Consider the following 27,338-nt stretch of genomic DNA (forward strand, 5'->3'; position numbering starts at 1 on the left):
AACCACTTGGGATAGGCCCATAGTTGTCATGGCTGCTATGAACTCCTGAGCTGCACCAGACAACTCAGTCCCAAAGTGGATATTGAAGTCCCCCAGCACCATAAGCCTGGGGGACTCCAACACCAAACCCGAGACCAAGTCCGCGAGCTCAGTTAGGGACTCTGTTGGGCAGCGGGGTGATCGGTACACCAACAGAAGACCCAATCTATCCCTGGTCCCCAAACGTACGTACACACATTCAATATGATCAGACACTCTGATCCTGATAAGGGAGATATTATCCTTAAAGACCACAGCTACTCCACCTCCCCACCCACACTCCCTTACCTGCTCCTCTACAGAGTACCCTGGAGGGAGAAGCTGGGCCCAAACTGGGCCCCCAGTCTCCCCTAACCAAGTCTCTGTGATACACACCAGGTAAGCCCCTTCATCCCTGATCAAGTCATGGATTACTTCAGATTTGTTTTGGACTGACCTGGCGTTACAAAGGAGCAAGGCAAGGTTCTGCGGGTTGTCGGCACTGCTCCCCAAGGTCAAAGAACTGGCAGGGCAGCCAGAAGAGGAAACAGCTATTAGGTTTCTGATTTCCCTTCCCCTGCAATGGCCTGCTGACCTGCCAACGTAACTTCTTCTATTCCCCACCACCACTGGAATAACTGCACCGAGACCAATGGACACGCCCTCCGATCTCCCCATCTCCAGACAGGCTCCAAAACATTCAAAACAAATCTTACCCAAGCCTTATCTCAGCCGCCCCCACCCCCCCAACCCAAACAATACTGAAGCAGGGGGGATGGCCCTCGCCCTCGTTGCTCCCCGAAGTGGCTCCCCAAAGGGGTGACCCCCTTTGGTGCCACCCCGCCGGTGGTGGTCCTGCCGCCACTGGCAGTCTCCTAAGTAGCCCAGGGGCAGGCAGATGGAAGCCCAGGACCCCAGTCCTGCCAACACTGAGCTGTAACAGAGCTGGCAGGCAGAAGTTCCGCAGGCAGGCAGGCAGCAGCAGCAGCAGATGGCAAACAGATGACAAACAGCAGAGGAGCCACACCCAGCACAGGCTCTCACCCTGTGCCTCTTGCTGGTGGATGGTCTTCCTCCTCTGCTGGGCACGGGGAACAGGCAGCAGGCAGACAAGCTTGCTTGTATCTTGGTATGAAAACAAATTCCTTCAGCTTGGTGCTTGTAACTTTTAATCTTGTCTTTGCATTTCTTTAGGACATCAAGAAACATCAGTCTTTAAAAAAAATGGGTGCATTATGCTGCGAGCAAGAGAGCAATGTGTGGGGGGTGGGGAGTCTTTGAAAGTGGTGTTTTAATCATTTAAAATTAGGATGAACCATTTTTATCTTTGTGCTTCTACCCTCCAGTGACATAGTCTTTGGTGATTCTGTCCTATTTCTATTGGAGTTCCAAATAAATTATTTGGAAGTAATGAGGGGAGGGGAGAAGGCACTTAGGTTGAAATTCAAGAGCAGCTGTCATAGAACAACCTTAGAAATTGGTTAAAGGATCATAGTGAAAAAGCAAGAGAGCTGTTTTTATTTGCTGATAAATAGAGTTCATGAACATTTAGGTCTGCCATTAAAGTGGAGGAATATTAGCTGAAATGTGGGTGTGGCTCAAGTTTGGAATGCAGTCATGTTGAGCTGTCACATTCATATTTCACTTATCAATAATTTACTAGGTCTGGCAGTGTTGGGGGGGAAATGTCCTCATTAACGTTGCTCAGCCAGGTAGTTTTGAAAGAAGAAAATAGCTGATGCATTCCCATTATAAGAGATATGCATGGCAAGCGTCTCTTGGCTTCAGCTGTCCTCGCCCCATCTATTTTATTTATTTATTTGACTTATATACCGCCCTTCCAAAAATGTCTCAGGGCGGCTAACCCTAACCCTTCTAATCTACACCACAGGGATAATAATCCTGATCTACCTTGGAGGGTTATTTTAAAGGTTACAGATATGTATATGAAGCACTTTAGAGTGTTTGAAGTATACAGTACAGTTGTGTACATGTGATGTGTATTACTACTATTGCTGCTGCTAAGGGGGGAAAGCCTTAAGTGTTGTTCAGATTTGTAGAACTGAAGTGATGCAGATACTTCTGCTAAAGATACCAAGTTGATTGGAAAAGAGTTATAAAATAATTGCGCTTCTGTCATCACTCTTGCCAAGGGTGGTGACATGCCCTTCATGGGTGGAGTTTACAGCTGAAAGAGGTTGGTGTTTGCACCCATCTGCTCTAGGCTGCCAAACGTGCATTTTGCGCACTGGTTGGAACTACAGTAGTTTATGCTGCTTTGTGTTGGAATGGGGATAAATATTGATCTACCATAATTGATCAGTGGTGGTACTGACCTTGGAGACAATGAACTACAGAAGTACTAATTGTCTGTTAAATGTGGGAGTTTGTATTAGAAATATAGAACCACCTGCCCATGTTCTTGCAAAAAAAAAATTGTTTTGCTTTATCTGTCTCAGTACCATCTTAGTACTGAGATCTTGCTTGCACATTGTGCTCTAGACTTCTAGCTATAGTTCCGAATATTTGCTTAGCACTACAATTAATGGTTACTGTATATTAGAAATGTGAGATTATAGCATATTCATTTTGGGAATAGGAAGCATGTATTCAAAATAATACCTAGACATATTTTACAATTCTTTTTAAATACTTAAATGTTTTGTGGTTCTGGAACTGTTGGCCCTAATAAATGTGAATCAAATTTCAGTTCTAGTAACATCCTGTATAATTGGAAAGGTGGCTGTTACAAATAATTTATCTATCAATCTTGAAAATTAGAAGTGAAAATTTCACTGAATAGAGAATCTTGTGGGAGGGAAACTGAACTCATTTGGAACTGAAGATGAAATCTCCAGACTTTTGAACTGCAGGAGAGACTTGCACTTATATTTTATCTTGTTAAAATAGTAATATTCTGTTAAGTTTTTAATTGTAAACAGCCCTGAGCCATTTTGGAAGGGTGGTATAAAAATCGAATAAATAAATAAATGACACACATGGAGAGCTGGTCTTGTGGTCGTAAGCATGAGCTGTCCCATTTGCTAAGCAGGGTCCATCCTCGTTTGAATTTGGATGGGAGACTACATGCATGAGCACTGCAAGATATTCCCCTTAGGGGATGAGACCGCTCTGGGAAGAGCATCTACATGCTTGCATGCAGAAGGTTCCAAGATCCTTCCTTGGCATCTACAGATAGGATTGAGAGAGACTCCTGCCTGTAACTTTGGAGAAGCCTCTGCCAGTCTGTGTAGACAATCCTGAGCTAGATGGACCAATGGGTCGACTTGGTGTAAGGCAGCTTCCTATGTTCCACATTGGGCAGGATCTACGCTGGCTCTTTTTATTTATCCATTTATGCATTTAATTCCCTTCTTAGATGGCTAGGTGGGCACATATTTTTGTGGGCTGCCAAAAAGTGTCATCCTTGGTTTCTAAGTGTTGTAGTTTTATCATTCTTATGGTTGTCATCCCTCTCCTCTCCCAACTAGAAATCTAACCGAACCACTGCAATATGTGTTTGTTTGTTTGTTTGTTTGTTTGTTTGTTTGTTTAATTAATTAATTAATTAATTAATTAATTAAATTTTTATACTGCCCTTCCAAAAGCCTCAGGGCGGTTTACATTAAAACACCATTAAAATCAATTAACAATTAAAACAGAAATTATAAAACTGCATAAAATCATAATTAACAATTAAAACATCATAAAACACCAATTAAATCGCCAAAACAATTTAAAAACAAGTTTTTAAAAGCTGAGAAAGCTTGGTTGAAGAGATGTGTTTTCAGAAGTTTCTTAAACATTGCCAGAGATGGGGAGGCTCGCATCATAGTAGGGAGCGCATTCCACAATCTTGGGGCAGCAGCTGAGAAGGCCCATCTCTGTGTAGCCACCAAATGAGTTGGTGGCAACTGGAGATGGACTTCCAGTGACCTCAGTAAGCGGTGGGGCACATAGCGAAGAAGACGTTCTCTTAGATACCCAGAGCCTAAGCTGTTTAGGGCTTTGTGTTTTGCCTGGAAACCTATTGGCAGCCAGTGTAGCTCCATCAACAGAGGAGTAATGTGGTCTCTCCTAGATGACCCAGAGACCAACCTAGCTGCCGCATTCTGAACCAACTGAAGTTTCCGGACAATGTGCAAAGTCGTACAAAACGTGCAGCCCCACGTAGAGCACATTACAGAAGTCAAGTCTGGAGGTTACCAACAAATGTACCACTGTTTTGAGGTCATTGATCTCAAGAAACGGGCGCAACTGGCGTATCCGCCGAAGCTGATAGAAAGCAGCCCTGGCCACCGCCTCAGCCTGAGAAACCAGGGAGAGGTGTGAATCCAAAAGTACTCCCAGACTGCGAATCTGTTCCTTCAGACATCAAATTAATTGTGGAGTCTCCATCTAAGTCGGTCCAAATCCAAGATATTTTATCTGCAAAAAATATTTAATATTTATATATTTAAAATAGGGGGCAAAACTTATACTTGGATCAGCAGAAAATAGGATTTTTAGATTTTAGGCTCAAATGTTTCATTCAGTGAAATGTGTGAGAGAATGTTTTAGAGCCGACAAACATCATCTACACTACTATATGAAACCTCTTGGAGGAGATCATCAGGGGATTTGGAGCAGGTATTATCAGTATGCTGATGACACCTAGATCTACTTCTCCATGTCAGCTTCTTCAGGAGATGCCATAACTTCCCTAAATGCTTGCCTGAAAGCAGTAATGGGCTGGATGAGGGAGAATAAACTGAAACTGAATCCAAATTAGACGGAGGTACTTATTGTGCAGGTTCAGAATTCCAGAGACTATTTTGATCTCCCTGGTATCTCAGGTTGAGGCAGTGGCCAGAGGGGCTTTCTATCAGGTTCGGCTGATACGCCAGCTGCATCCGTTTCTTGAGTTGAATGACCTCAAAACAGTGGTACATATGTTGGTAACCTCCAGACTTGACTTCTGCAAATGCACTCTATGTGGGGTTGCTTTTGTATGTAGTCTGGAAGCTTTAGTTGGTACAGAATGCCGGGACAGGTTGATCTCTGGGTCATCTCAGAGAGACCACATCAGTCCTTTGCTGATAGAGTTACATGGGCTGCCTGTAGGCTTCTGGGCAAGATACAAAGTGCTAGTTATAACTTATAAAGTCCTAAATGGTTTAGGCCCTGGGTATCTAAGAGAATGTCATCTTCATTATGAGCCCCGCCCATTGAGGTCATCCGGAGAGATCCATATCCAGTTGTCGCCAGCTTGGCTGGTGGCCACATGAGGACAGGCTTTCTCGGTTGCTGCCCCGAGACTGTGGAATGCGCTCCCTACTGAGATATGATCCTCTCCATCTCCGACAACTTCTTAAAAGCATTTGAAAACCCACCTCTTCACCCAAGCTTTTTCAGTTCTTTAAAATTTTAAGGTTTTAATTTGTGGGTGATTTTTAAATTGTTTTAAGTTTTTGTATATGTTTTAACTTGTTTTATGTTGTTGTTAACTGCCCAGAGATGAAAGTTTGGGGTGGTGTACAAATTTGATAGATAGATAGATAAATAAATAAATAAATAAATAAAAATACACATATCTTGTACCTAGAGTGACATATCTTGCTTGGTCCAGGTCTTTGGTTGTGGCATAGTGCAGTCTGGATAATGTAGGAGAATTAATGTGAGTGCATTGATGGATCTTATCTCCATACAGAGTAAACTAATCTTTAGGTCTGTTCCAGCCTTTAAAAATGTCTGTCATTTGTGGGACAGACCAATGATATTTCTGTAGTCCAGAGCCCAGTAATAAATATTCTGTCAATATAGGGTCGTCTTAGTGGAAAACTTCAGTTCCTCAGTCTTTTGTTAACTGATGACAGTAATGTTTGGGGACACTCTTATGTAATGAGTGTGCCCTGACCTGAATCTCTTGATAGTTCTGTTTCTTATTATGCCCTTTTTGAATACCAGAGCACCACATTCATACATGAAGAACACATACATGTAATTCTTAGCCCTATTCTAGTGCACACAAGCAACAGTTGTGCTGCCAGTCATGCATGGTGCAAGAGAAGTAGTTGTTTAGTTTGTTACAGTCATAGACTAGAAAAGTGTAAAAGAAAAGACAAAGAATAAAATAAAAATAATCCACACATCTTAAGATCGAAAGAAACAAAAACATTAAATATTATCCCAGAATAGAACTATTGGGTTGGTTTGGTGGTCATTTTCCTTATGGCACTGGCATACATTTTGTAACTCTTAACAGTAATAGCATAATTATCTGAAAGAAGAAATATAAAATTCATCCAGTTTATCTTGCATTTTCGTTAAAATTGGAACAATAAGTAAGAAGTGGATGTCTCTATAATAGGGACAATAAAGAAGAATGTACCCCACTGTTGCAACAGCTCCTGTTTTACCATGGACAAATAAGTTTCAGATATGGTGTGTTAAGATCCCCTCAAGTAGAGCTGATGGTAGTCCATTAAAACATGCTAATGTAAATGCTCTCCAGTGGCTTAAGACTATAAGATTAGAGAGATAATTGGCTAGTGTAATTTTTCCTCAAACCTCCAAACACAGAATAGTTGGGAACTGAGCTTATATCTTTTTGCCATTCTGTATCCCAAACGTGTTGTTTAATAATCAGTCCAGTGTTATGAGGACCCAAAGCAATTGGAGACAAGGGGGAAAGCCCATGCAGCAGGAGTTTTATCTCCATTGATCTCTAGACAGATTGAAAATTGTCCGAGTTAGGGGCACAAGACCTGCCAGGGAAAACAGTTTGAACCAGAAATTGAATGCATATAGTTGTGCCTCTTTCGTAACTAGGCCCAACATATTGTAAAGGTAAAGTGTGCTGTCAAGTCGGTGTCGACTCCTGGCGACCACAGAGCCCTGTGGTTGTTTTTGGTAGAATACAGGAGGGGTTTATCTCCCACACAGTATGAGATGATGCCTTTCAGCATCTTCCTATATTGCTGCTGCCCGATATAGGTGTTTCCCATAGTCTGGGAAACATACCAGAAGGGATTCGAACTGGTAACCTCTGACTTGCTAATCAAGTCATTTCCCATCATATTGTACTTTGCATAAATTTTTTTCATAAGAATTTAATCTTGTTTGTCTTTTTGTAGTGTTTCTTTTAATCTATATTACTGTGGAAGGGCATATCTTGAAATAATGAAATGGAGTAGCTTTGGGACATTAAGAGTGCCGTAGTTAGTAAACTTCATTGGACTACAGTGTTCTAAGGGAAGAAATTTGGTTAGAGTCCTTTGAATACAGTAGTTCAAAAATCAATGAGTTGTTAGGGTTATTAGTAACTGAGTGTATGAGGCTATTGTTTGTTCCATTTAGGCTGTCGTTTTCGTTTGTTTTCAAGAAGAAAATATTGGTTAAGCAAGTCAAACAGTGTGTCTTTTTAGTATTACTGCAGCAACTACATTTGTTCATTCACATTATGCCTCACCTTCCTTTCCGAATGGAAACCTGGAAAGCTAACAGCACACACACACACCACAATAAAACCTATTTTTAAAGTTGTAAGTATTAGCAAGTGCAGTACATGTAGTGGAATTTACAAGTAATGTTTTTTTGTTTGCAGGTGTCAGCTGCGATGCATGTTTAAAAGGAAATTTTCGAGGTCGCAGATACAAGTGTTTAATTTGCTACGATTACGATCTGTGTGCATCTTGTTATGAAAGTGGTGCAACAACGACAAGGCATACAACTGACCATCCAATGCAGTGCATACTAACAAGGGTAGATTTTGGTAAGTGATCAGTGTCTTCCTTCAGTCATATTGCATCCATCTTTGTTCTTGTAGAATGTAACTTGGATTTTCTGCTGAACTAGCCATGTTCCACTGTGGTCTTGTATGTAAACACCTACAGATTCTGCTCCCCACCCCCTTCATTTTTACTTTAGAAAAAGTGTGACTGCAGTTCCTTATATACTGTTTAAATTAAGTACTGCATGGATAATTAAAAAATTAAATCCCTTTCTGGAGGTTTTCAGTTTAAGGCTGCTAGTTTGTGTGCACTTACTTAGAAGTGAGCCTGCCTGGATTCAGTGGGACTGACCTTCCAGTAAGCATGCATCACATTGGACTGCATGTCCAAAGGGAAGAAAGAAATGGAGAATAAGATGATTTTGCAGAAGAATATGCAATTTATAAAGTAGCACACTTCATGAAGATGAATAATTAAATAGAAGTTGATGGGCTTTCTTGTATATTTTAATAATTCTTGAGGAGTTTTTATTTTTTTAAAACCTTGAAAGGAACTCCTCTCTTCCTTTTCAAAGTCTTATGGTTTTAAAAGGAGGAAAGAGAAGTGTGTCATGCAGAAGTAGAATTCAGAGTGTAGAAAGAAGTGAGACTGAAGAAAACCCTATGATTTGACAAAACAAATGCATTCATGAAATGTATTCTTACCCTTTCTTACCCCGTGTGTTGTGGGGTGAAAAGGCCTTTCTTCATGATGCCCTGTTTATACAGTACTCATCCCAGATATGTTTACCTCTTCTTTTGTCAGTTTGGTCAGAACAATTTTGTTCACCTGGACATTTGAAGATTTTGTTTGTGAGCACATCCTCTCTCTTCTGACTGTTTTTAGGAGTGTGGTCTTGGTGTTGTGGCTATTTTTGGGTTTTTGTGACTTTATTGTAAAGCTGAAAGACAGGATAATTTTTTTCAACAAGTATTTGCTTTAGTAAAGGAATTTTTCTTTAGGTCTTTTCTTTAGGACACAATGGCTAGTGTCATTTGGTATTTTATTTATTACATGTGTGTTCCTCAAAGGAACTCTGAGTGGTGTCTTAGCTTTACAATAGTCCTGTAACAGTAGTGTGCCATGAGAAATAAATAACAAAAGGCATCTGTGAGCTCAGAAGTACCCAGTGGAGGAGGCTGCCCACTGCTTCTCTGACTGATTCATTGTTCTGACCCTTATCTTCTTCCAGTCAATCTCTACAAACAGTTCTGCTGTGTCGCCTCATTGGATTACACAGAGCCAAATGATACATTATGCCAAGCATGCCATTTATTTATTTTCTCTAAACAGCAGCCATGAGAAGATGATTGGGACCTTGGTGTTCTTTCCCACACCACTGTCCTAAAGTGGATTTGGGCAAAAACTGTGCCGCTGCTGCAGCCTCCATTTGAAAGCACACTGTGAGAATTCTAGCCAAGGAGGGTAAAAGTCCCTGGTTCAATGCTTGCTTACTTTAGGCAAGCCATACTCTCTGTTCTCCATCTGCAGTGTGAAGATAATAATATTAATTTACCTTGCAGGGCTGTGGAAAGGCTTGGTGAGATGATATATGCAAAGGGATCAAAATGCTTAGTCATATATAAATGCTAAATATTATGTTTGAATCAGGCCTGAGGTAGCTTCTCTTTGACAAATGGAATTAACTTGCTTATTGCAGGCTAGTACCTTTTCATATCCTTTTCTGCTTTTATCCAAGTTATCTGTGGAGCAGCAGACTCCCTGCAAATCTCCCTGCATATGGAAAACTAGCATAGAAAGTTTCCACATGCAGGGATACTTGAACTTGGTGGCAAATCCTTGTGGAATTTGAGGTGTGTGTTAGCTGGGTGACTCAGCTGTGCTCCCATTGAAACAATTCAAACAAGTTCACATTAATTTGGAGTTGGTTCCTGTGAACATATGAGTAAAAATATTAAGATGACTCAAGCTTTTCCTAAAGCTTATCCCTGTATGTTCACAGAAATTTTGTCTATACGTGTGGCATTGCAGATAATGTGATGCCTGACCTGTAGTTCAATACTTGCTTTTTAAAAGAATTGGCAGGCATGAATTCCAGAGATGTCATGCTAGTGTGCTGAACAAGCCTCTAAGAACTACTGAAAATTGCTGAACCAGTATCACCTTTCCAGCAGTAGTGGTGCTAAAAATTTACACTCTTGAATACAAATGGATCTAGACACACTTCTGACTCTCCTCACAGATCCTTTTTGAAGTGTATTAAGATCCTTTTAAAAGTGTGACCATTGTTTTCCTTCATGACTGTTCTTGAGTCAGTCTACTTGCTTTACAAAAGAAAAGCTTTCTTGGTGGATTTGGTTCCTGTATTATTTATTACATAAATATCCTGCCCTTCCTCCACAGTACTTGGTACAACATACATGATTTGCTGCTGTGACTTAAGAGGAGCTTGTTACCTTAATGTTATGAATACCAGCATTTAGGATCTTTAATATCAGTTACTTCAAATAGTAGTACTGCCACTTAAGGGGTTTCATTAAAAACTGTCTAAGTTTTTCAAGAAATTAATAGAACAAGCATTCTCCCCCTGACCTCCACCCCCTGTGCTGGAGCTCCTCATTAATGGAGTTGTGTAGTTAACATGCTTGAGTCAGGACTGGACTTCGTAAGACTTCCTTCCTGCTGCCAGGAGGTGCCTAATCCCATTCCGGTCCTGTCTGCTCAAGCTTGCAGGACACAGAAAGAGTTCTTCAGCTTTACAGTGAAATTTGGCTATTTTTCAGGCTAGCTCCTGCTTTGCTTTGCTTTCCTGGTATTCTATTATCTCCTTTGTTTCCCCCCCTCCATAGATTGTGCGAGGGTGGGAAGGGAGCTGCCTTTGTTTTTTTGGTTTGGTTTTCTTCAGATTTGCAGCACTATGTTACGTCTTGCATTCTCGATTTATCCATTTTGATTACTTGATTCTTGTTTGCTCTCTTGCTCTGCTTGACCTAGTCTCCTTATGGAGCGGGCTCACGTGGAAGAACTTTTGAGAGATTTCCTTTTGGAGTGGCCTCATGTGACTTCTAAAATCAGGTCAGTGGGGGTTTCTCGGTTACGGGCGAGGTCGGTTTCTCCACCTCAGTGCTCCGTTCCTGCCGTTTTTGCCCCTGTAGCTTTGGAAGCCGTACCGGCTCCGAGGAAAGTGGCAAAAAAGACCAAGCACTGGAAGGTGCAAGCCGAGCCGCTTAAAAAGAAAGACAGCACAGCTTTCCATGTGCCTTAGCGAGCGCTTCCTTATAAAGGATGTGTGCTGCAAAACCAAGCTGCGGCACAAGCCTACTTCTCCAAAAGATCGTGTGCCTGTTGAGGACAACCAGCGCCCGGTGGGCGAGTTATTGGCATCTTTGCCACCAAGGCAGGTGGTGGTGGGTGTTGGGGCACCTCACCCGAGTCCTGTGAATGGAGGGATGACTACTACTGTGAAAAAGGCATCATCATAGGAGCCCCTGGTGGCGCAGTGGTAAAACTGCCGCCCTGTAATCAGAAGGTTACAAGTTCGATCCTGACCAGGGGCTCAAGGTTGACTCAGCCTTCCATCCTTCCGAGGTCGGTAAAATGAGTACCCAGAATGTTGGGGGGCAATATGCTAAATCATTGTAAACCGCTTAGAGAGCTTCCAGCTATAGAGTGGTATATAAATGTAAGTGCTATTGCTATCATCGCGGGATTTGTTCCTCGAGCCAATGGAGTTGAATGGCCGTCCAGCCGAAGTTCCTGCAAATCTGGTGCCTAATAGACTAGAGCCCATGAGTAATGAGGTGCCTGTCCCTCAGAGATTGGCTTCCTCGATTCCCTCCGATGTGCCTGCGGGGTTTTTTTAGACGTAAATGCTTGCCCCTTCAAAATGTAGTGCCATTACAAGTGCCTCCTGCGGGTCCTACCTTGCCAATCCTGTGGCTTCAGCGACGCAAGGTTGCATTGTCTTCCTTGTCTCCTGATTCTCGCCCTAGGAGGCGGGCTATTCCTCCATCTGAACAGGGCCTGTTTATCAATAAAAGACCTGGGCAAAAGTGCAAAAGGCGGGACTATTACTACTTGTCTTCAGGATCATGCCACCCAGCTGCCCCGTTCAGGCGGACATCCCCCTGTCTTGCCTCCCGTGGTACCTCTGCCAGCATTATCTTCCCCTGTTATCTCCCTGCTAGTCGAGCTGTGCCTGTACTACCTCCACCTGTGTTACCTCCCCCACCTAGTACTGATGAATGTTTCTGTGGGGCTATGTAGCAGACTGTATTCCTGAGTGACCCTCTTGTGTTCCTTCCATTTTAACAGAAGGCTATAACTTATAAATTTTTCTAGTTCTTCAGCATTCAAGGGAGAGGGGAGGGGCTGCTCTTTTGTTTGCTCTTCAAGGAGGAATGACTGCTCTTGCATCCTGTATCCTGCCTTTCTTGTATAGGAGCCACCTTAACTTGTGGAACTAGAAGCTTCTCCAGCTTCAAGGATCACTTACTTCAAGCATTCTGTGACATGTTAAGAGTTTGCACTCTGTACTGATACTTACATAATGTCTGCTCCCTATAAACTATGGATAGGGAACTGGTGGCATGCATTTTGTTTTCCTGCAGCTCATCATATTATTTCAGGAACTCCTCCCTTCCCCTCCAGGATTAAAGAGTTTGCTTGCACAGACCTTAACCATTTATTTCAGATTCTGGTTTAAGAGAATGTCTGTGAGCCTTAATCAGAGTTCACATTTGTTGATGACCAGCTACATTTTAGGAGAGGGTGGTGGTAGTGTGGATTTTGCTGTAGAAGGTGTGTGCTTCTTTCTAGGGCCAGCCTGTTTAGTTCAATGGAGGTTATCGCTAGCCTTATTTTATTTGAGCTCAATCCAGCAAGCATTGTTGCTGCACAGTCTAGTCATTTCGACTGGACTTTCTGAAGGAGCAATGGAAATCTACTTCCAGAGCGGGTAACATTCTTATATAAAGTTCTGCCTGAGCTTTATTGTTATAACCACTATGCAGTTGTTTGTTGTGAAGAATGGATATTTTTATTTCTATAAATTTGTATTTCTATAAAATTATATTTGTGTTTTGCTTTTCTTATACTTTATTAAGCTTTGTTTAAATGTGGCCACTTTTCCAGAGTTGGAGCATATCAGCTCCAAAGATATAAATAAAAAGAATGTGATCAGCTATTACTGTTCTTCATCGTGGTCTTCTGTGCCTTACACCTATGGGCTTGCACCTGCACAGAGACCCCAATTCGGAAGATTCCAAGCTGATAGAATTCTGGCAGGAGCCTCACCCCCTCTCCTTTATGTGGCTGCGCCCACCTCACCTTCCTCAGTCTTTCTTCATCCGCGGACAGATCAACATCTTTCAGAACACTCAAATCTTCCTACAAACCAAACAAACAATCTTTCAGTTAAGTTTTCCATTTATTCTCTCTTCTTTCCTATCCCAGTGTCATCGTCTTTAATTTTGCATTTTTATTTCTCCCTACACCAACCCCCCTCTGTCTCTCCCTTTTGGGAGTGTTCCTCTCCTGCAAGCCTCTCCCTCACATGGCCGCGAAAACCTCTAAGGTTACCTTCAAAAACTGCACCCGCTGTACCGCTAAATTACCTGCCACAGCCAATGCCTTTTCTGCTTTGGAGAACAACATGTGGTGGAAACCGGTGCCCACTGTTCTAACTTTACCAAACAGGGGCAAAAGAATTTAGCCTCTCAGCTCTGCTCCTGGCATTGGGAATAGGCCCTGAACACCTCCCAAGTCTCTAAAATTCAGGTCAGTGGGACCGATCCCCCTTTGCAGAAACAAAGTACTTCAGCCCCCGCATCTTTGGTGCCACTCCTGGTAAAACAGTCGGGTCCTAGCATGACCTTGAAGCTACACTCAGAGCCTATGGCTCATTTGGAGTCCGTCTCGGTACCGACGGCTCAGCAATCTCTTTCAAAGAAAAAGAAGCACCCACTCCAGGCTGATTCCTCTGTACCTCTGCAGAAGCCTCTGAAGAGAGCTGCATCAGCGGATCAGGGTCCTCGCCTTAAGAAAAAGAAACTTTTGAACTTTGTCCGAAGGAGCATCTTTGGCGTCAGATTTGATTATTCTGGTGGGACAAGCTTCCCTCCGCTCTGTGGACTCACGAATGGTCCCAGATGACCTGGACCCAGTCTTTGATCCTGACGGGTGCAGGGCCAAGCTCGAACTCAAGGCACAGTTGCAGGAAGATGAGCCTGAGGAAGCTTACTCTGATCCAGACCACGCTTGGTCTCTGACTTCGGCATTCGAGGAGCACTATCCCCGTCGACCCAAGAGAATCTTACTACCCTTGATACCTGACCCATTCCAATTGGGAAGATTACAGACAGCCTTCGAGGTACTTCAGCCAGAGCGCCTACTATGACACCAAACCCAACTGCCCTGAGGACACCTGTGTTTGCTGTTATGGAAAGCCTCGGGAAGAGACATATTTGCTTAGATGAAAGAGATCTTTCACCTACCCTTAAGTTGACCTTTGGGAGGACTGCTATCATGCCCACCTGTGATCTCGCTGATCGTTGGAGACACAACCATCTTGCTATCTTCCTACATCAAAGGACCACAAACAGAAGGCTGTTTCCATGGGCTGCCCTCTAACCACACCGCAACTTCCTCCAACACGTAAGCAGCAGCTTTCAATGCCAACTCCTCCAGCCATGGCCCCTGCTCCTTCCGAACTGGAGGACCAGGCACAGGCCCCAACTTGGGCCTCAAGTTAACAAGACCCTGACCCAGGGAAGACCCTGAGTTAGCGGAAGAGGAGTATGTTGATGATGGTGTTCCAGTAGAAGATGCTCTTTGTGCCGAAACCCTCTCTTTGGGTTTGTCCCCTAATGACCAGAAAGCAGCCTCCCCCTCGGAGGATTACAAACAATATGCTCACTGTTTAACCCGCATGGCATCTTCCCTGGGCATACAGCTGAACCAACAAAGTAAGATTTACCTAAACTCCCTCTTTGCATTTATAGATGCGGACACTCGTGTGCCTATCTCACTGCCACTAAATGCAGCGCTTCTGGATATTGCAATCTTGCTGGCTCAAACCATATTCTCTGCCTCAGTCGACCAAATGTCTTGCAAGTTTCTACTGCGTACATACGGAATGGGAAAATTCCTGCTCAAACATCCTGTGCCCAATTCCGCGGTAGTAGAAATCTCCTAGTCTCGTAATCAGATACGTGTGGCCTTTTCTCCATCAGACAAAGAAGGTTGGAAACTGGACTCACTGCTGTAAGCTATATTCCATACTTTCAAGGAAACTGGTCCTTTCATTCCCCAAAGTTTTCACATTACAATAGAAAGCAGCAGTTCCATTATAACAAGCCGCCTCTCCACACATATCAGCCCCAATCCTCCCTTCTCCCCAAAACAATGACTTTCCCCTCCTCTCCAGGGTCGGCATTCACCTATCCCCTTATTTACCAGCTTGGGAAGTGGTGACATCCAACCAGTGGTGACATCACTATCATCCACATGGACTATGCCCCAGAGTTTTCGAAACCCCATCCTTCTCCCCGATTCAGATCACCAAACCTGCAAAAGCTTTGCACCTCCCTTTTGGAGAAAGATGCCATCAAACCAGTATCCCCTTCCACAGGCCCAGAATTCTACTCCCCATATTTTGCAGTCCCCATAGCTGACAGGGGCATTCAACTATCCTAGATCTCGGGGGACTGAACGCGTGTATCGCCTACAAGCATTTTTGGATGGTGATGATTCTTATGATCCTCACCCTTCTCCAAAGAGGAATGTAGTTTGTGTCCCTAGACCTAAAATATGCCTACTATCACCTCACACTCAGGCACCAACACCAAATTTTTCTCCGCTTCAAAGTAGGAAAGGACACCTTTCGGCTCAAATCCCTCCCCTTCAGACTCGCCTCAGCCCCCCTGTATTTACTAAATGCATGGCCCAGTAATAGCCTTTCTACAAGAATCCAGTGTACATCTTTTTTCCAATTCTTGGATGAATGGCTCATCTTGGGAGACTCTCCCTCTGAGGTTACAGAGGCCGTCCACACCACGATCCGTCTAGTAGACAACCTCGGCCTAGCCATCAATTTCAAAAAGTCGTACCTTACACTAACCACGACCAACGAATTCCTGGGCCTCCTTTTCCACTCCCGTCAGACCATAGTAGTTTCTTTCCCCTCACAGGATTCAGTCTCTCCTTATTCTAGCCACCAACATGGCCTTCTCTTCTACCTCCTCAGCAAAAACTTTACAACTCCTACCAGGACACATGGTCTCGACTACTCATGTTCTCCCTTACACTTGTGTCCATTCCCACACCCTGCAATTCTGGTTCCTCCACAGTTCCAACTCCCAGATAGGCCACCCTGCATTTACCCTCCACCTTCTCTGATTCATGCGCCATTCCCTGGTGGTGGATGAACCCATCCCTCCTCTCCATAGGGGCACCCTCCCATCCACTGGCACCCACCAATGCTTCTGAACAAGGCTGGGGTGTGCATGTCCATAACCTTAGCCTTAGTGGCTTATAGCTCTGGGCCGAGGCCAGATATCACATAAATTACCTCAAGTTACTCACCATTTTCAAAGCTCCTGCCTATCCTGTCCTACTCCATGGTGACTACCACCGCCAAGGCATACGTGAACAGACACGGCAGAATGAGGTCCAGGACACTTCTTCAGCTCACTATGATCCTTTGGGAGTGGTGCATAGCTCATCACATTATCTCCCCCGACCCCCCACATCATATATATCTAAGGCACAGACAACATGCAAGCAGATTGTGAACTGACGAGAATGGAAATTGAATGAGAGGACCCCATTTCCCATTTTTCACAATGAGGAACTCCCGAAATTGATCTCTTTGCTTCGTTGGAGAACTCCTAATGCCCTCTATTCTGCTGCAGGGCAGGTTGGGAACAGGTCTCTCTTGGGGACGTGTGTGCCATTTCATGGACCGGCTCCTTACTCTGCCTTTTCCCTCCGGTTCTGCTGCTACTGTGAATCCTACTGAAAATCTAACAAGAGGTTGCAGACTGCATCCTCATTGCCCCGTGGTGGCCTTGCCCCCCATGGTTTCCCACACTGCTGTCTCAGCTGGCGTCCACACACCCCTTCATCTCTGCCCCCAGCTTCTAACACAATCACTCTACATCTGGACCCCTACAGCCTCAGATTAACTGCATGGAGGATATGACCTGGTTCCCGGACAGACTTCAACAGATCCTAGAGGCAGTACGGAAACCTTCTACCAGGTCATCTTATTGGTGGAAGTGGGATTGCTTCCAGAACGTCCTATCCTTTAAGAGTCTCCTGATTAGCCCTCTAACCTCTGGAATCCTCTGCTCTTATTTATTTCATCTCAAAGAACAGGGCCTAAAACACTCATCTCTTTGAGTACACTTGGCTGCTATTGTAGCTTACATGCCACCTGCATGCCCCTTGTGGTTCAGAAACCCCACGGTCAAATGATTCCTCAGGGGCCTGCGTCACAAATTTCTGGATGATCCCGTCATGGCTCCAGCTTGGGACCTCTCCCTCATTCTCTCCTGACTCATGCGTCCACCTTTCGAACCCTTGGCTACCATTGACCTTTGTCTCCTGTCTTGGAAGGTAGCCTTCCTGGTTGCTATCACATCGGCTTGCTGCAAGAGCAAACTCAAAGCCTCCTTTTCTGATCTTCTAGAAAGACAAGGTGGTTCTCCATCTGGATGTTTCCTTTCTACCCAGGGTAGTCTCTTCTTTTCACCGCTCTCAACTGCTTGTTCTTCCTACCTTCTTTCTGGCTCCCAAAGACTCAGCGGAGCGCATACTCCATTCTCTCGGTCTGGTGAGCTTTGGCATTCTACGTGCACCATACAGGCCCCTGGTGTATGTCACCTTCCTTGTTTGTCTCCTTTACCAACTGCTGTAAGGGCCATCAAATCTCAGCACCGATCCACTCCTCTTGGATTGTGAATACTATACAACTCGCCTATAAACTGGCACGCCAGCCTCTCCCTTTACCTGTGAAGGCTCACTCCATGAGATGAGTGGCAACTTTGGTGGTGTTTGATCACACCGTTCCTCTAGAGACTATCTGCCAAGTGGCGACCTAGTCTTTACTGCTTTCTGTCAAGCACTTTGCCTTGGATGGCCAAGCACACAGACATTCTGCTTTCGGTCAGGCAGTTCTTCAGTTGCTCTTCACTTGATCCCACCTCCAGGTAAGTCTAAGCTTACAATGCGCCCATAGGTGAAAGGCACAGAAGACCACAATGAAGAACAGGTTGCTTACCTGTAACTTTGGTTCTTCTAGTGGTCATCTGTGCCCTTCCTCCCCTCTTCAAAAAGAAAATTAGGGCGGACTCAGAGACTGAGGAAGCAGAGAGGAGTCCATCCCCTCTCCTTCACACAGCTGCACTCACCTCTAAGCCAGAATTCTGTCTGCTTAGAATGTTCCGAATTGAGGTCTCTGTGCAGGCACAAGCCCATAGGTGTAAGAGCACAGATGACCATTAGAAGAACCAAAGTTACAGGTAAGCAACCTGTTTGAGAAGGTAGCGATATACATTTATTTTGTCTGGAACAAAAATCCTATGAGGTGCCCTTGAAGGAGCTGAATGTGTTCTGAGGAAGAGAGGTCTAAGGGAGGATTTAATAACTATCTTCAAACATCTGAAAGGCTGTCATTTGGAAGAAGGCGTGGACTTGTTCTCTTTTGTTCCCGAGGGCAGGACTAGAATCAATGGTTTGAAATTACAAGGAAGCAGATTTAAGGTAGACGTTAGGAAGAATTTCCTATCTGTAAGAGCTGTTGGACAGTGTATCTCAAAAAGCCTAGGTACATGAGATTAAGTTTTACAGATTGTTGATTTTTGGCTTGCCTATGATAGCATAAGTAATTTTGTATTCTAAGAATTTAATTAATTGAGTTGTACAGTAGACCAACTGTCTTAATTATGTAGAGAGAGAACATCTTCATATTTCCCTTATTTACAGCCATGATTCTTTCGTTTTCCAGATTTGTACTATGGTGGAGAAGCTTTCTCTGTAGAGCAGCCACAGTCTTTTACTTGTCCTTATTGTGGAAAAATGGGTTATACGGAAACATCTCTTCAAGAACACGTTACTTCAGAACACGCAGAAACATCAACAGAAGTGGTAAGCCTAAACAGCCTTGCTTCTGAATGCCACAAATAATGCAATACTTTAGTTTTCAGAAAATTAATTGAGATCGCTAAACGGGTTTTGTTCATTTACAGTCCTTCTGTCCAGGGTTTTTCTCTTGAAAATCCCTCTAAGAATCTTATCTTGAGAATGTGCTTTACCTGCTGTAGATTAATAAATTATTTCTTTCTCCCTTCACACTTTTCCACAGGGTGGGGTGGTGGTGGTGGAGTAGTTCACAGGATTTTGACCATCTCTGGATTATTCCAGATACAGCCTTGGCAGAGTACAAGAGATGTCTGTAGGGAACATTTTCAGTGTTCATTGGAATAAAAACCTGAATCTTGTTACATCAGGAAAATATTGCCACCACTTATCATTTATATAGCATTTTGAAGTGTTCAGAACGCTTCACACACTTTAAAAACCCTGCAATCTTAAAAAACCCTGCAAGGTAGACGATTATTACTCGTCCTGTGTTGCAGATGAAGTAGCTGAAGCTGGGAGAATAATAGCTTGCCTAAAAACATCTTCTGAGTTTACGCTATGTATAGATTGGAGCCAGAGATTTCCTGACTCATAGCTTACACTATTTAGTCTTACACTCTGCAAGCTGCTCGAGAACAGCATGTCAGGGAGATGCTTTTGTAGCTGTCTTCGCTGTATGATTTCTTTAGGAGGTGGACATTCAGGGAATGCACTAGTTCTCTGGTTTTACCTCGCTCTGTTTACAGTAAGATGCTGTTCTTTTGTTTCTTGGCAGGTTTGATTCTCCTTTACCTAGATCAATGGACTGATATAACAGCAGGTGTTAATGTTGCCAGTGAATATAGGAATTATCAGTCTCCCACTATTGGCATCTACTGAGAGAGTGTCAGACTATGGACAGCTCAGTAGTAAGGGAAAAAAGACCTTCACAAATCCCTCTTGTACAGCAGTTCTCATATAGATTATTTGGTGCTGGAATGATTAGTAGGACTGTTGGCCAATTTAAAAATGTTTGGTGATTGATGATCTACCCTTTAACTTATTGCATGGAACTACATTGGAGCATTACCCAAACCTCCATATTGGGGGTACTTTCTTAAGATATTGAAGGAAGTTAGATAGGAAGGAAGATTGTTTAATAAACAAAAGCCACTGTTCTTTCAGATGTGCCCCAAAGTCCAACACTTTTCTATTACTATTTATAGTTGAGGTATTTTAATAATTTTTGTGAGCTGCCCCAACTAGTTTTGCACTGGAGGGCAGCATATGCATAATTTAAAACAAAGAGGGTTTTTTTTAAAGGCTCAGCTAACGTGCCTGTGAGTTAACCCAGTTTCAGATTTGTTTGAGACAAATGGTACTAACAGTTTACATAGAAACATTTATAATCTACTGTTATAGCCTGTAATAATCCTGAACTCAAAGTGAAGTGGCAACAAGATGATGGGAATATAACTGGAAATAACTGGTCTTTTATGTGTTTGAATGGACATTCACCTTTTTGAGGTTTGTACCTGTTAGTAAGATTAATATGAGAGACATCTAGTCTAGATAATCTCTTATTCTCAAGCTTTGCACAAAAATTGTCTTGGAGCCCTTTTACACCATTTTCAAAAAGGTGTGTGTATACTCACTAACTAAGGACAACACTTTATGCATCTGATAAATTGAGCTCTAGTCCATGGAAGCTTATGATTAAATGCAATTGTTAGTATTTAAAGTGCCACAAGACTTTGTTAATTTTGTTCTCAGTATAACCTTTTTGAAATCTTGGTCTCAAATATGAACTTGATGTGGAAATGTTAAATTCTTTTTTATTTATTTAAAACTATAATTAAAAGGCATTGAAACTAAACAGCTTAAAATATTAAATCTGTGCTCTATCTTGAGCCCCTCTGAGATAGATCGGATTCTTCAGCTAAAGTTTAATATGGCAATTTAAAGTTTGGAGTCCTACTGATCAGTTCTGTAATATAATTCTGACTCCACTGGGTGGCAGTAATGTTTCATAGATGAGGAATACTATTTGTAGCCTAAATTTGTCATGAGAGCTTAGAGGAAGGCAGCCATTATAGGCTAAGACTACTTTATTGTGTAACAAGAAGAGACATCTCCCCCTTTCTTAAACAAACAACAACAATTATTATTATTAAAAAAACAGCACATCTAAACAATTTGCAATTTATTGGTCTGTTACTCATCTCAAAACCTTAGTGGCTTCTGCATAATTCAACCAGAACCGAGTAGTAGCTCAGTATTGGTGGCTGACCCCGATAGAGTCTCTATAGAGGAACTTGAGGTTGCAGGTGCTGTTTCCTCATCTGAAGGTTGTACATTCTCAGATATGACAAGGAGATGTCTGTGATTTCTGTTGAATGTTCCACTGCCCGTCTCGACTGAATATGATCTGGGTGGTTCTCTCCTCCCTACAACTGTAGCAGGATTCTGCCATGTCGTTTTCCCCATCATGTCTTATGTAGACTCTGTTTCCAGGCTCTAAGTTTGGTAGTGGTTGTACTGAATGTCACCTATTGAAGAAATGCCCATAGCTGTCCTTGGCTTTGCCAAGTCATAAAGGCAACCAATAAGTTTTCTGTGTATGCAGAGCGCATGATCTTGACAATCTCCTCAGCTGCAGAGTAGCTAACAGAATGGGACTGATGAAAGCAGTAGGAGAAATAGGAGTGTTTGGGGACATTGGCCTCCTCAAGGGAGACCCTGTGGACATTGTCTTGAGACAGGATGCTGAGCCATACAGTATCCATGCTCCCTGAAGGATTCCCATTCCCTTCGCGATCTGAAGATGCAACTTTGTGCAGATCAGGCCACTCTGGAGCCAGATTTTTCTCATGTGTTGGAACAGGTGCCCTGATTTGCCTGCCCATTAACAGTTCTGCTGGGCTATAGCCAGTAGCTATCAATAGTGTGGCTCTGTAGCTCAGGAGAGCAAGATGTGGATCATCCTGGCGCAAAATTTTCTTAGCCATCTATACTGCCCTCCCTGCTTCACCATTTGCCTGAAGGTAGTGAGGACTCGTAGTAACATGGTTAAAGTTCAGTTCAGTTTATTGCAATCTTTGATCAAATACAGATCAAATAAATTTACCCCAAGGGTAGATATCAATATAAACACATACATGCATATGCATATTAAAAATCAGTTACATAAAAGATTGGGATAAAAATATATAGGATAAAACAAAATTAAAAAGAAAAGAGGGATGATTAAAATTGACCATTTCTGACAAACCATGAGCAAATTTAATCACAACCATACAGAATTTGGCTACTGAATGCGAGACATAAGTGTGTTTATCAGAAAGAAATAAGTTTATATAAAATTCATCCGAATTGTCAAGGTATCTAAGAATGAAAGGAGCAATATATTTGGAACACAGCTCACAGTAGAAAGAACAATACAGAAGCACATGGCCAACCGTCTCAAAATTTCCACTTCCACAAGGGCACAGTCTCTCCAAATAGGGAACTCCCCTATACCTACCCTCTAGTACTGCAGAAGGCAGTATATCCAGCCGAGCCAATGTCAGAGCTCTTCTGTGTGCTGGATATGTCAGGTCATACAGGTATTTAGCTGGTTTTTGTGAAAGCTTGGTGGCTCCAAGTCTTACGAGGCTTGGTGCCTGGCTTAAATCTGTCTGGCGTTCCATATCAATAAAAAGCCTCTTAAGGATCACCATAGCATTATCATAGCCCAGAGGGAGAAGATATTCCATTGTCAGCCCATATGATTTTAGCTTTTCAGTAATTAGATACATCTCATCAGTGGGTTGTTCATCCTTAAAAATTAGGGAAGCTAGGCCAGAAGGGGAATAAATCAGTTTCAACCAAAAGTTGAAGATATACGTCCAGGCACAGGACTCCAAGCTTGACAAGCCCACTTCCAAACACAGCTTAGCATTTGACACACAGCAGGGCGTTGAAAAGATGGCCTTAAGGAATTTAGACTGGATCCTCTCAAGTGGATGGAAATCACTGTATATACAGATCTGAGAGCCATAAAGAAGCTGGGGAATAACCTTGGCTTGAAAAACCTTGATGGCAGCTGGAACATATCTACCCCAGAAGAGAAAAAGAATCTCAGAATTTTGGTGGTTGATCTCTGAGCGTTTGTAACAATGTAATTAGTTTGTTCTTTCCAGCTACCTGACACCTGAAAAATGACCCCCAAATATTTATATTGGGTTGTCTGGGATACACTAACCCCATTAATTTGCCATTTGTTCAAAATGGGTTTCCTGGCAAACATTATGATCTTTGTCTTCTGATGGTTGATGGAAAGCAGGTTTTCATGACAATACTCAGCCAAAGTTTTCAACATTTTCCTCATCCCCACCAAAGACTGTGACAGGAGCACAGCATCATCTACATGGAGGAGGATGGATAAATGTCTACTGCTCAATTTTGGTGGGTGAAATTCCAGGTTAGAGAGTCTATCCACCATGTCATTGATATAATAATTAAACAGTAATGGGCTAATATACAAACCTGCCAGGCCCCCCTCTCAGCACTAATTGGGCTTGTTAAATGTTCCTGTGGGTTGTTGCAATGCAGTCTTAAGTGGGAGCCCTTGTGAAGATTTTTAATTAACAAAAGCAACCTTTGGTCGATTGAAGAATTTAATAGTTTTATCCATAATCTATCACATGAAATGTGATCAAAGGATGCTTTAAAGTCAACGAAGGTGGCATAGAGTGCACTGCTCGGCTTGTTCTTGTACTTATTAATTAAATGCCTCAGGACCAAGCCTTGGTCGAGAGTAGATATATGGTTAAAATTAAATGATGTGCAAAAGAGCTTGAATTCCGCTGCTGTAAACTGAGGTGCATTGTCTGTCACACGCTCTTCTGGGATGCCAAAACGGGCAAGATGTTCTTCAGTTGTGTAATGATGCACACATGTGATAGTGGACAAGGAAAGTATCTCAATATTTTTAGAAAAATAGTCTGATGACCAAGTAGTGTCGGCTTTGAAATTCACACAGGTCTGCTGCAAGTCTCTTCCAAGGTCTAGTAGGTAAGGGTGGGTCATTAAAGGCTCTTTTCGTTGAGTTGGTCTATTCTTTCTGCAATAATCACAAGATGAGACCTTGGTCTTTAAGTCATTTCCAATACTGGGCCACCATACCATCTGCTTGACATGCTCACAGCATTTGGTTAAGCCCTGATGGCCTTGGTGAATAAGGTCTAGGATTCATTTCCTCATTGTTTGTGACACAACAGTACAATTTCTTTTTGTTATTAGTCCATCTGATTCACTGAGTTGGCCTCGTTCAGCAAAGTATCGTTTAGATAGCTCTGAAGTGTCATTGATATATTCAGGCCACCCATTTCTGATGTACTGTAAGACCTCTTGAAGTTCTGAATCATGTTGAGTAGCTGTTATGATCTGAAGAAGCCACTTGCCAGATGTATCTTTGAAGATGTGATCGGTTCATGATCCATTGTAATAATAAGAAATGGGTTCTGCACCTGTGCAGGGACCTTGTAGGCTGACTAAGTAGCTCCTCGTGACGCCCCACCCCGCCTGCACGTGCCGTGCTGAGTTAGTTAACCGTGGCGGTTGGGGCGTCTTCTCCTCAGTTTCTGTTTGCCCGCCTAAGCATTCATACCTCGTAGTAGTAGCTCCTTGGGTAAACGGAAATTTTGGTTAGATACTTTAGTAGGAAAAACAGACTTTGACCTTGGATTACGATTTGGACTGGTTTACTGGCTTTATGGACTAATAAAAACCAGATTGGACCTTCAGAACGAAAAATGGACTTGATTTTGCTGGACAATTTGGCTAAAGAACAAAAACAGACCTGTTTACTGCTGAAAATGGAGGTGAAAAAGACCTTCAAGCACTATGTGGAATGTTGGGCTAAGCTCCCGTTGACTTTGGTGAACTATGACACTTGTTTGATGTGCCTTGGAGAAGAGCACAATACAGCCATGTGTGAGGTTTGCTGCTCCTTTTCAAAACAGACTAGAATGAATAGGGCTCTATGCCTGAGGGCTGCATTACACAATGAGGTGATCTGCCCACCTATTCCTAGGCCGAGTTCCCCATAGACATTGACCACAAAGCCAAATGATCGCAGAGCTGCACACCGGCAGTCTAAAACCAGATTGGGAGACGTTATCTTCAAGAAACCTAAGGAGGTATCTAAGAAGGTGCATAAGCATGAGGAGCATAGACGTCGTTGTGAGTCAGATAGTGACTCTGACAAAAATAGTGCCCCTCCAGCTAAGAAGGATCATACCCTTTAGCTGTCATCGGTGTAAGCATGTGAATTCAAAGGTGTCTCAGTTGGGTTGCTGTCAGCCACAGTGCTGAAAACTGTGCATTCAATATTGAGTGCAGTAAAACCATTGATATTGACAGGGAGAGCCTCGAGGTTGACATTGACTGACCCGCCATTGAACGAAACCATAGGACTGCCATCGACTCTGCAATTGCTAGCCATGACATCGAACACGTCTTCAGCTTTGACACCAGAACTGAACTACTATCAACGTCGACGGCGAGAACTTACCACTTGCTGTCCCCAGCTTGGACCCCAGTGCAATCCTCCTCGATGCTGAGGGCATTGCTCATGCAGTCCCAGGTTGGGGAACAGAGCGGCCTATATTTCCGGGACCCCGATGGCTCAACTGCATTGCAGGAATGGCTAGATAACGCATCTAGCTCGCCATCAAAGTTGACTTTCCAAGGCTTCTTAAGCACAGGACTCGATGTGGAACAGGAAGAAAATGACCCCATTCCTCTACCTAAGACACTTCCCATGCCACCACTTAAGAGTGTCACAGGGGCCAATTCTATCTAATATGCCACAGTGACAGCTGCATCAACACAGTATTTTGCAAACCAGGGCATCTGCTTGCCTCCAGATGGTTATGGGGATTATCTGTGCTGGAAGGCACAGCAGGTGCCTCCTGCCACACAAGCGCCTTTGGCAGAGCCAGAAGTGCAACACCACTCCCCGGAACTCCCATTGGTATCGAGGGGGATTGCACTGGTGCATCAGGATCCTGCGCTCCAACTAAGGGCAGTGGCATGCCAGTTGGAGCCTTCCAACCAGGCTCTCAGGGCACCAGCAGGTATAGATGCTGCAATTTCCTCTCGCACACAGGCAATGCCTACCATATCTCCAGGACCTGTAAAGCTGGCAGTAAAGAGAAACAAGAAGTCAAGCCCTCCTCCATCGGTGCAAGTGCCATCCTCACCTGAAGCCTATTCCTCAGGGGCTGAAGCGTCTGAGGTCTCAGATTCAGATGTGACTAGTCACAGATCAGGCCCACCTTCTGATGTGCCTCCTCAACTCCCCACATCCCCGACTGAAGAATTGAAGACGTATCATGCCCTCATTAGAAAGATAACAGAAGCACTAGGGATGGACTTGAACTTACCTGATACTGAGGTCGCTGACCCTGTGTACAATATGGCATAGGCCAAATCATCACACCCAGTGGCTTTGCCTGTGATTCCAGCCATTAGCAAGGCTGCCAAGACAGCATGGGAGGTCCTCCAGGTCTCAGCCCCCACTTCTAAGCGACTTGAAAACTTATATAGAATTCAGGATGAAGGGAAAACCTACCTATTGCGCCATCCAGTGCCCAATTCGCTGGTCATTGATTGTGCCTCAACATATCAGGGTGGCTGCCGTCATACCATGCCTGCAGATAAGGAAGGTAGAAAAATGGATGTGATGGGGAGAAAAATCTATACCACATCCAGCTTGGCAATCCAGGTCACAAATTATGCGGCATGCATGGCCCGCTATAATCACCTACTGTGGGTCACTCTCTTGGAGGAGTCAAAGTCCATGTCATTTGCATTCCAGTGCAAATTTAATGAGATGTATGAGAAGACAACTGCCATCATGAGGAAACAGCTTAGTGCTTTTAAGCATCTGGCTGAAACAGAATCATGGTCGCTGGTAACATCTGTCATTATGCATCGCCTCGCCTGGCTCTGTTGGATGTCCCTACAGCAAGACATGAGGGAATGTGTCAAAAACCTTGCTTTCGATGGAAAAGGCCTTTTCCATGATGACACAGACTCAACAATGGAAACTTTTAAAAAGTCTAAATTCACGGCACACACCTTCATGACGCCAACATCTGCATCAGGGAGTGCCTCAAAAGCCTGAACATATCCTCGACAAAAGTTCTATAGATATCAAGAAAAGAGAGATTTCAGAAAACAGTTCAGGCCTTACCAACGGTCTAAGGGATTCAACCAGAAGAATAAAGGTCAGAATGCCCGCCAGAACAAGGACAATTCCAGGCAGTCCTTTTGACGATTTTGTACACCCACTGCACATACCATTAACTGCCAAGGCCTCAAACATCGGCCTAGTAACACCCAATAGTGCCAGGACCCCAAACGACGGTTCTGTAGTTGCCAGTATTACCATCAAACTGGCAAGCCACACCCAAGCATGGCAAATATAACATCAGATCG

The 27,338-nt window shown here is 43.4% G+C and overlaps 1 protein-coding gene across 3 annotated transcripts in view; it reads left to right on the forward strand.

Annotated features, from left to right (window-relative positions):
• Positions 1-27,338, forward strand: part of KCMF1 (potassium channel modulatory factor 1) — a 102,917-nt gene that overhangs the window by 50,147 nt on the left and 25,432 nt on the right. For all 3 annotated transcript variants that reach the window (XM_053297730.1, XM_053297731.1, XM_053297732.1), the window contains exons 2-3: positions 7,604-7,771; positions 18,739-18,878. In XM_053297730.1, the coding sequence (XP_053153705.1) occupies positions 7,604-7,771; positions 18,739-18,878 (308 nt within the window). The remainder of the gene's footprint in view (positions 1-7,603; positions 7,772-18,738; positions 18,879-27,338) is intronic.

Source organism: Hemicordylus capensis, chromosome 2 (assembly GCF_027244095.1).
Source record: "Hemicordylus capensis ecotype Gifberg chromosome 2, rHemCap1.1.pri, whole genome shotgun sequence".
Taxonomy (NCBI): domain Eukaryota; kingdom Metazoa; phylum Chordata; class Lepidosauria; order Squamata; family Cordylidae; genus Hemicordylus; species Hemicordylus capensis.